Source organism: Notolepis coatsorum (genome assembly GCF_963971535.1).
Source record: "Notolepis coatsorum genome assembly, chromosome: 11".
Classification (NCBI taxonomy): Eukaryota; Metazoa; Chordata; class Actinopteri; order Aulopiformes; family Paralepididae; genus Notolepis; species Notolepis coatsorum.
The window spans coordinates 40125071-40135832 of record NC_140175.1 but is presented as its reverse complement, the minus strand read 5'-3'; the positions used below and the strand labels follow the sequence as shown (position 1 = coordinate 40135832).

Genomic DNA, 10762 nt, shown 5'->3' with positions numbered 1-10762 from the left:
ACGAGCGGGTGAGGAAATGAAAAGAAATGGGATTTAACGGATGTGAATGAATGGCACTGCAAATAAAAAAATATAACGACTCAACACTGATTGAAAATGAATGTCAAAAATAGTGAATGGATGCTAGATTGTCTGCGTCGTGTGAACAAAGCTGTGGATAGATGTTCCGTACATGTCCTACAATCTGTTTTAAATTAAACTTGAAGGGTGCTTTGGGCAGTTTGTGATAATAAGCCGAAATTAATTGTACAACGCATCAGCGGGCAGAACAAGCTAAAATGGCGCCTCGAACAAACACCAGCCCCTGTGATAGCTTGGCTTGAACGCCACTTGTGTAATGAAACTGCTGTCAGTGACAGTAATACACATGCACGCACACACACTAACCAGGGCCTAGGACAAGTAACATCACATGATGATACTCATCATCACTGTGTCAAGAAAAGAAAAAACGCCATTATTTCTCAGTCTAGGAAAAAGGCTGATGGAAAGAGGCAGCACGTTGAGCCAGAGTTAGCTTGACCTTTGAGCTCTGTACCCAGCAGGGTCGAAGGTCGTCATCGAGAATGAAGAGTCTTTACCTGCCATCACCGCATAGCCCTGATGCGCCGTCAGATTCCGACCAATGGATGAGCTGGATGTTGAAAGGCCAGTTTTGGCATCCTCTAGGCTGCCGTTGATGAGCGACAGCGGGTACAAAGTCTGCGGAGGACACATGGGGGATTAGCTATTTGTCTGTGAAGACTGCTAGCGTGTGAGAAGTGTCTGTGAGAGTGTGTATGTGGGGGGAACATTTTGAATTCTGTAACATCATCAATATTAGTGTTAAGATCAGTTATTGTTCTTTTGTTGGCTGCACTGTGTGTTGTCCCCCATGCTCTGTCTTGTACTTGAAGGCCCAATCAGTGATCCAAATGTAAACAAAATGGGTAGACCCAATCCAAAAAACACTGGAGTGAAACAGAACCTCTACAATTTACAAAGGGGTAAGGAAGTTCCAAGGAGCATATTTTCCATATTTTCGAGATCAAACTCTTCAAGACTGTATGTGAATAAACCCCACATTCATATCGGGAGGGGAGATCACAGATTAGGGCTTTAATGTTTACTTTATATATGGACTTCTGGTGTCATCGTTTTGTCCTGTGTCACTGTATTGTGTCCTGGTCTCCTGTACTGTACCTGTTCTGTCTTGTCACTGTATTGTGTCCTGGTCTCCTGTACTGTACCTGTTCTGTCTTGTCACTGTATTGTGTCCTGGTCTCCTGTACTGTACCTGTTCTGTCTTGTCACTGTATTGTGTCCTGGCCTCCTGTACTGTACCTGTTCTGTCTTGTCACTGTATTGTGTCCTGGTCTCCTGTACTGTACCTGTTCTGTCTTGTCACTGTATTGTGTCCTGGTCTCCTGTACTGTACCTGTTCTGTCTTGTCACTGTATTGTGTCCTGGTCTCCTGTACTGTACCTGTTCTGTCTTGTCACTGTATTGTGTCCTGGTCTCCTGTACTGTACCTGTTCTGTCTTGTCACTGTATTGTGTCCTGGCCTCCTGTACTGTACCTGTTCTGTCGTGTCACTGTATTGTGTCCTGGTCTCCTGTACTGTACCTGTTCTGTCTTGTCACTGTATTGTGTCCTGGTCTCCTGTACTGTACCTGTTCTGTCTTGTCACTGTATTGTGTCCTGGTCTCCTGTACTGTACCTGTTCTGTCTTGTCACTGTATTGTGTCCTGGTCTCCTGTACTGTACCTGTTCTGTCTTGTCACTGTATTGTGTCCTGGTCTCCTGTACTGTACCTGTTCTGTCTTGCTGCCGGAAGCTGAGCTGAAGGAGTCAGGGGGATAGTGGTGACGGTCAAACCCACAGTCCAGGTGCTGGTGGCCCGCAGGGAAGTGGTCCCCTCTCAGGTGCTTCCTGGGGACGCCCCCACTGCCCTGCGAGTCCACACTGTGCCGACAACTCTCCTGGTCACCTGATGGAGAGAGAGAGAGAGAAAGAGAGATGAGATTCAAGATTCAAGAGGTTTATTTGTCACATACATATCAGGGCATACAGTGAAATGCGGGTGGCCAGGCTTTGATTGTGCAATAAGTAAGGGATAATGTATAGCTACGAGGTCATTGTCGCAAAATAATTGACCGACACAGAGTTTAAAATACAGAGGCGCAGCGCCGAGGTGTTTTAAACGTCAGTGAAGGTCAATTATTTTGCGACAATGATCGAGTATAGCTATACATTATCCCGCTTATTACATGGCTAACTTACTAACAATATACCTAATTTATTTTACATCGACAAGACGAGATCAAATGCAGACGCAGTTCTGTTCTGGCTCCGCTGTCATCGTCACACACAGTCAGTGCAGCCAGCAGGTGTGTCTGATTGGCTGCACTGATGCAGTGTGTCAGTGGCCTTGATTGCGAACAGCTGCGCACAGCGGTCATTATTGTTCCACAGAGGTCCGTTATCGAGTAATATCGGACCTCTGACGAGCGCTATTGACCAATCACAAGCAAGCATTTCGGCGAATGTGAAAACGCCATGTAATAATACTAGATAATAAAATCGACATAATAAACAGGTAATAAAATAGACATAAAATAGGCATGATAAAATAGACATGCTAAAGTCCTGAGATAATGCAATACAATGTTAGCTACAAATTAAGGCACTGGGTCCTATGTACACTACTATACAATATACAGTTTTTACTCTATATCCTTATGCTATACTTGCCATTTCAAAACTATACTATACAAGAACCACATCAGTTCTTTATTATTTTAGAGAGAGAGAGAGAGAGAGAGAGAGAGAGAGAGAGAGAGAGAGAGAGAGAGAGAGAGAGAGAGAGAGAGAGAGAGAGAGAATAAGATGATGAAAATGTGAAATGGCTGTTTGTATTTTGTTTTGTTTTAAAGAGTTATATATATTTTTTGTATTCAAACCAGTCACAGTGGCCTCATGCTCATTCAAACGTTGAGGTTTTAAGCTAGGCTAGCCATTTTGCACCCGCTTCCATTCATTGTGCTAAGCTAGGCTAGCATGCAGCCGGAAGACTTTTAAATGAAAAGCAAGAGATTACAGTTAAATTATTTTTTTCTTGGGGGAAGATGCTCTAATTATACCACACCCCGCCCCTCTGCCCCAACATTTTGGCTTGCATGATTAGAGCCAGTAATTCTTACACATGTTTCAGTCCAGTAGCTAAACTGAGTATGATAAATGCAGTTCCACCTCAATTGAAACATATTCATACTTGTCATATAGGGGCCTAAAACAAACATGCCTGACTTTAACCCTTTCACTACCACACTACCAAATGGTTAACCCTTTCACTGCAACAATACAGAAGGTTAACCCTTTTCACTGCCACACAACAAAGGGTTAAGAAACACTGCATTGCAGCAAGGGAGTTCAGACAGGACACTCAAACCTGGTGCAACACGTCCTTTCAGAACTAAACATTAACCAGCATAGGAGCATGTCATACAGCACTGTGCTGATTCTGAGAAGGGACACACTGCACCTCTGTTTAACTGGCTGTACTTCAGACAGGATCCAGGGGGAAATGTGTGTATGTGCAAACACGCTTTTCATTCCTTCCACATGCTTTTAGATTTTGATATTCTATTCCCAACACCATAAATAAAGTTGTTACAATACATACATAAAATATTTTCTTAGTGTAATTTCACATAATTGAGACGTGTTAACTAACTCTAATTGGAGTTTGACTGAAAATAGTACGTTGATATATATGGGATGCATTTCATAATTCACACTATAGGTGTTAGATGACTGCAGTTGACACATTATAGGCAGCTTTTTTATGTTTTTATTTTAAAATAAATTACAGCAACAACATTTTGAAGGAAATATCCTACTTTTTACTCTACAACCTTATACTAAACTAGTTACTTTGAAGAAAACGGTTTTGCTTCTTACAAAATGTGACAAGTTGATGGAAATTATGCACTCTTAAAGTTATGAGAGATATTGATTAACCCTGATGTGGTGTTCATGGTTTTGTTTCTCACCCAATATTTGCGGATCTGGTGGACCCACATTATTTAGATTTTAAAACAATGAAGCCATAACGTTTTTTTTTTAATTAAAAAAATACTTAACAGATGTTAACTTTAACTAAATCTCAAGCAATCTAGACAGTATATATGGTTAATATTTGCCATTTACCTCTGCTAGATCACATTTATCAATATTCGTTTTGTGTGATAAATGTGATGTCTGTAAAAAAACATAAATTATAATCAAGAAGACATAAATGGAATAAATCATGTTTATCTTCAATAAATATGAATGAAACAAGATGGAGGCAGTAAAGGTAAACAGTGAACCTTTTTCTTAAATGTTTACCATATTTACTTGTTTTCACATATACAATTTATACATGTGCGGGTCCAATGGACCCAAACACCACGTATGATATATATATATGTGTAGGAGGCGAGATGCACAGTGCCAAGGCCAATGAGTCTCAGGTTGAAAAAAAATATTCACAATATAATTTAGCTTTTAGTAAACATTGAAAAACGGGTCCCACAGGCCTGAACACCACACAAGGGTTAAAGGGATAGTTCAGATTTTTGGACATTAAGTTGAATGAAATACTTGCCACTTGCCAGTAGTATAATTGATGCAAATAGCTACTCCAGCAAGCTGAACAAGCTGGTGAAGAAGGCTAGCTCCGTAGTGGGTGGTGAGCTGATAATCTAGGTGGTGGCTGAGAGGAGGATGAGGAAAAAGCTATAGAAGCCATCCTGGAGAACCCCTCTCACCCCCTCTACGAGGAGCTAGCCATATGAAGAGCACGTTCAGCAAAAGACTCCCCCCCCCCCCCCCGACACACCACAAACCGCCTGGGCCGGTCCTTTATACTGGCAGCCATCAGGCTCTACAACAAAGGGCTCGGACAGCCGGCTCTGCTGCCAGAACTATCACTGTCAGAACTCGGGACTTGAGAACTAGAGACTCACATCACCGTACTGGCTATCTTGTATTTTGCACTAGAGACTCATATCACTGTACTCTTATCACTGGACTATCTTGTATTTGTATTTATATTTTATATTGTATCTATAGTGTATATAGATACTGGACTGTATAGGACTGTGAAGCTCTGCTGCTTTGACACCCCGAATTTCCCCAAGGGGATTAATAAAGGATCATCTTATCTCTCTTATCTTGTTAACTTATTTACAGAGTCCTGTGGTCAGAGTTCTGGCCGGGATGCTTCAGACAGGCAGCAAATGGGGTCACAAAACCAAAAAGGTTTTAATCCACACCACAAACCACACAAATGGGGTTACCCATATTTATAAGGTCCTCCAGCATTTTGAAACAGCTGACAGGCCGCATTACCTGCAACCGGCTCCAGCACGTAGTAATACACCAGCTTTTCTCAAGAAACAAAATAGTGGCATGTGATGGAAGAATCACAAATACAGGAGGACGGTAATTTTGTGTTAGAAATTAGTAACCTTTGCCTGCATGTTGTGGTGTGGATTCAATCTTTTTGGTTCCAAGACCCTGTTTGCATTCATTTTGCTCAGAACCCGACCAGAACTCTGACCACTGGACTCTGTCAGTAAGCTAATAGCTTTGCTTCGACTACAATTAAAATGTACAAAACTCCAAACGATCGCCAAGACTGTGATGTCATTATGATGTATATAATAGATACATCTCAGCGAAATTATGAAAACAATATCAAGTCCTTAGTGAGTGATTGACAATTCATGAGAATACAATGCAAAGGCCTTGCATTTTCATTTTCATAATTTCACTGAGCTGTATTTATATACATCATACATACACACCATAATGTAATTATATACATCATAATGACATTGCACTTTACATTGTCTTAACCTTTATTTTATTTTGATTTTTTTCTGTTTTTTCTGATTTCTCTGATTTTCTCCCCGTCCCAATTAGTCGTTGTGCCAATTCCCCCCCCTCCCCTACCTGCCGCTGTATGCATGTTCTCCTACGAATCGGTACAAGGGCGTCCCGAGTCGATCGCACGCTTCCTCCGAGACGTGCGCCGACAGCCAGTGACGTCTTTTCACTTGGCAGCGAGGGCTCTCATTGGTGAAGTGTAACGCGTGGGAGGGCACGCTATCTCCAAGTCCTGCCCCGCTGAGCAAGCGCCGATACCTGACCTGTAGGCGTCGCTGTCCACAACGCCAGATTCCCAGCCGCCAGCTTCCCCACCCCCTAATACTGCCAATTGTATTAGTATGAACGACCAGCCAAGCTGGTGGCAACACAGAGAGCTGGGCTCAAACCCAGCGTCTCCTGCATTGGTGACGAGCGCAATCTCCGCTACGCCACCTGACCGCCTCATTGTCTTAACCTTTTAACGCAGTAGGTAAATTGAGTTTTACATGGATATTTTATAGGATATAGAGGTATAGTTTGGGGATGTACTGTATATGAGATTATGAGGACTTTTACTTTCCGCAATTGCTTAGGTAAAAATTATTTGTGTACTTTTTTCCACCACTGACTAAATGTCACACATCGGAGAGAGCAGTAGTTGCGTGGTTATGTACTCACTGTCGTCGTGGCTCCGTTTGCCCTCGGTGCTGGGCTGAGGGATACCCAGCAACCCGCTGATGGAGTAGGTGGAGCCCAGGGAGTCTGACTGGGGCGACTCGGGAGGGGTCACCGCCGAACTAGGAACTGAGAGAGAGAGAGAGAGAGAGAGAGAGAGAGAGAGAGAGAGAGAGAGAGAGAGAGAGAGAGAGAGAGAGAGAGAGAGAGAGAGAGAGAGAGAGAGAGAGAGAGAGAGGGTAAAAAGAGGAAATGTTAACATTATCATACTGCAGTATTATTGTTACCATTAGGGCCTGTGCTTAATCTTACGGATCATTAAGCATACCATATCTTTAGGCTTAATCCTTTATCATCACACGATAATGCTGGGCGATATGGAAGGAGTGTGTGTGTGTGTGCAGTGTGTGTGCAGTGTGTGTGTGTGTGTGCGCGTGCTGTGTGTGTGTGTGTGCGTGCTGTGTGTGTGTGTGTGTGTGTGTGTGTGTGTGTGTGTGCGCGTGTGTGCGCGTGCTGTGTGTGTGTGTGTGTATGGAGGGGGGGGGGGTATACTTACTGAGAGAGTGAGGACTCAGTCCTTTGCTGTCCATTGGCAGGTTGAACGGCTGCTGAACCTTGGTTCGAATTATTCTACAAAAAACAAGAACAGGGTGGTGAGAATAATAACAAGGCATCTGGCTACAGTTAGTTCCGTAACTTTATGTAAGATAAGATGTAATGTATGATTGATTGATTTATGTTATTGAAACGTTCTGTGACATAATGAAACAAGTCAATTGAAAATCACTTGGAGTGGGAATGTGATACATCACCCAAAGGTATTCAACCTCCACTGTCTTTAGCTATGAATGAACGCAGCTATCCAATTTAAGATAATTAGGTTTGGAAACAACAATGGGTCTCATTCACCAAGGACTTACGACAAAAAGGGCTTTCTCTTAGGGCCATTTGAGACCTTTTCGGGCCGATATTGGGATTCACCAACCAATAAAACATATATAATTAATATTATATTATAATATTGTCTATATTCATGTCTTGCCCGAAAAGGTCTCAAATGGCCCTAAGAGAAAGCCCTTTTTGTCGTAAGTCCGTTGGAGAATAAGACCCATGTCATTCTTCTGAAAACGTGGACTTACCATGATTTGAAATACTGTATATAGATTGTACAATTTGTTCGTCTAGATTAAAATTCTTTTTCAATGATATGCTTGACACTAAAGAAGTATAGTTAATTTCTTCTCTACATGGTTTTTACTATTCCTACATAATTCTAAGAGCTGAATCATCTTGAATCCCACACTATACTCAAGCTCAAATATAAGCTAAAATGAAAGGTCCCCTCCACTAAAAAATATGTTTTTTATGGTTAACCCCTCCTGAGAGCATGACTTTGACTTATACAATTTGTTATTTGTGCAGAGCTTTACACCAGAGCACCTTTTCCCACATTATTCCCCTGGAGAGAGAGAGCATCCTACTCCCCTGAAATCTGCATGTGTACTGTGATGTCACTAATAAGTTGAACCTAAATTGGGCCAATATGTGGTAACTTGACACCTTTAGCTTCAGCTACACAAATAGCTGAGTACGTAATGACATAATATAAGCTGCCGACTTGGAATTACTGGTAAATATCAATGTTGTACTTGTTGCTAATATACATATTCATAATCATTGCATTCTTAATGAGGGTAAAGGTGTAGAGATGCTGCTATAAGCCATTTTCAGTACTTTATTGAACAATTTGATGGAAAAACCATATTCATACAAATTGTTATTCAATATAGAACACTTGTTTAAAATACATCCGGAGGGGATCTTTAAGGACACCACATCTATCATCAAGCAAATCCCCTTATTCTATATTAAGAAATATATCCAAATCCAATCCCAAACGTTGTGTGTGGCAGTGTGTCATGTTTTGTTATACCTGTTGATGGAGCTCACGCTGGGGACGGTGTCGCCATCACACACTCCCTCAGCCAGCAGCCGGTCTCTGATCTCCCAGGCAAACATGGTGGGGTTCTGCCTCTTGTAGTCGGCTATCTTCTCCACCACTTTAGGGGTGGCTACCTTGGGCTTAGAGCCCCCGATCACACCGGGCTTGATGCTGCCAGTCTCATAGTAGCTGTGGGGAGGTGGGGCACACATGGAGGGAGGGAGATGTTTCATTGAGTCACCTTAAAGAAAAGAGTATGTTTCCTAGCGCTCACTGGCAGGGAGAGAGTAGGTTTCCTAGTGTTCACTAGAGAATTATGTTTTAGAGTTCACTAAAGAATTATGTTTCCATAGGGTTCACTAAGAGACTAAAGACTACATTTCCTAGAGTCCACTGTAAGAGAGTTCAAAATAGTTAATTTAGTGTTCATCAACATGGACAGAATATATTTGTATATTGTTCATCGACAAGGAAAGTCTAGTCTACATTTCCTAGTGTTCACTAACAAAAGACGACTACATTTATATACACTGACAAGGGAATCCTAGTGTTGAGAAAGCATATAGGAGAGAGGTCGCTATACGAGTCTGACGTCCCAAACTCATATCAAGCATCCTAATCTCTGACGAAGGTTCCTTTAGGTTCCAGTCATCCACAGAGGCCAGTGCATCATCAACATGTTTCCAGGTTGAGTGTATACTGTAGGCCTTAGTCTTCATATACAGAAAAAGGGCCGTCACAACGAGGAAAGGTGTTTGTTTGGGTCGGTGGTCCCCTTACCGTCCTAGGATCTTGCTAACGCAGCCGTGGCTGACTCTGAGCTGCCGGGAGATGTCGCAGGGTCGAACCCCTTGGTGGGCCATGTCCACGATGCGCTGCCGGATGACCTCCGGGAGCGGGCGGCCATTCACAAACATTCCGCCTAGTTGGTTAAGACCCCCATGACCTGGGGAGGAGGGGGGATGAACACACATAAATGTCATGGAACCTGAGCCCCGCCTGGTGTACAACATACCACCCACCTCACTGCTAATATAGGCCTACCTCACACACACACGCAAGTGCACGCGCACACACACACACACACACACACATTCACGTACTGTAGGTACTGGTGAATATAGGACCCTTTGATGGGAGCACACATGCGCGTAAGCACACACATATGTGAGAACACGCGCATGCATGCGCACACACATGCACACACACACACACACACACACACACACACACACACACACACACACACACACACACACACACACACACACACACACACACACACACACAAAGAAAAAGGAAAATATGACTTTGTTGTTAATTGATGAAACAAACATCCACTCCTATATGTTAATAAAAGTAACTTTTAAAGGAAGAAATAAAGCATTGTTAAGAACATTTTATAAAATCAAGACAATCAATGCCAGTAAAACAATTACAAAATCGAATTGGCAACAAAAACAAAGTCTGTCAATGTGGATTAAATATATAGTTAACAAGTTACCCCTGAAAATAAATCATTGCATCGCTAAAAGAAATGTGTAACATTTATGGCTAATATTCTGATGATCAAATAGGCCTATCAACGGTTACACAGTTACATTAAGATTTTCTGGGCTTTGGAAATGATGGACATACCACCAACAACATGTTGTATCATTCAAAATGAAATAAAGTATACCCTGAAATAAATAAGCTTTAACATTAAATATGACCCGTTTAACATTAAAAGGGGAAGTATAGATATGATCGTGGAATAGAAACAATAGCGCAAACAACCTGTTGAAGCAAGTTGACAAGTATCCAAGGCTTGATGAAAGAAACTGAAATGGCCGACCATCTGTCACATGCACTAGCCTACATCCTAGATATTTTGTCTTTGATTTTAAAGATATGAAAGGGTAACTGACCAATAAAGTCGGATCTAGCTAGTATTTTGACAGCCTCTGGTCTAGACAGCTCAGTGCAAGTCTTCCACATGCTAGGCGTTATCAGTCCTGCTTCTCCCTAGATCCCTCCTTCCTCGTTTCCTATAGGGACACAGAGAGCAACTGAGTCATTCCAGAATTCTCTACTTTTTGTCTGTTCTTCTTCTTCTTCATTTAGGCCTGATTTTCCAATACATTTGAAAAGAAAAAATATTTGAAAAATATCTTGAAAAAATATTATTTGAGTGGTCTTTCTCACAGCCACGCGACAGGGACCACGCACGCGCATGTGTCAATTTGCGATATAGGCGTTGTTGGA

At 42.1% G+C, this 10762-nt stretch overlaps 1 protein-coding gene across 1 annotated transcript in view; it reads right to left on the bottom strand.

Moving 5' to 3' along the window:
• Nucleotides 1-10495, bottom strand: part of pax8 (paired box 8) — a gene marked incomplete at both ends in the record, with an annotated part of 15568 nt that extends 5073 nt beyond the window's left edge. Inside the window, 7 exons of the mRNA XM_084324372.1 lie at nucleotides 582-702; nucleotides 1794-1969; nucleotides 6577-6702; nucleotides 7130-7203; nucleotides 8507-8704; nucleotides 9296-9461; nucleotides 10426-10495. Coding sequence (XP_084180498.1) covers nucleotides 582-702; nucleotides 1794-1969; nucleotides 6577-6702; nucleotides 7130-7203; nucleotides 8507-8704; nucleotides 9296-9461; nucleotides 10426-10495 — 931 coding nt within the window. The remainder of the gene's footprint in view (nucleotides 1-581; nucleotides 703-1793; nucleotides 1970-6576; nucleotides 6703-7129; nucleotides 7204-8506; nucleotides 8705-9295; nucleotides 9462-10425) is intronic.
• Nucleotides 10496-10762: the final 267 nt, after the last annotated feature.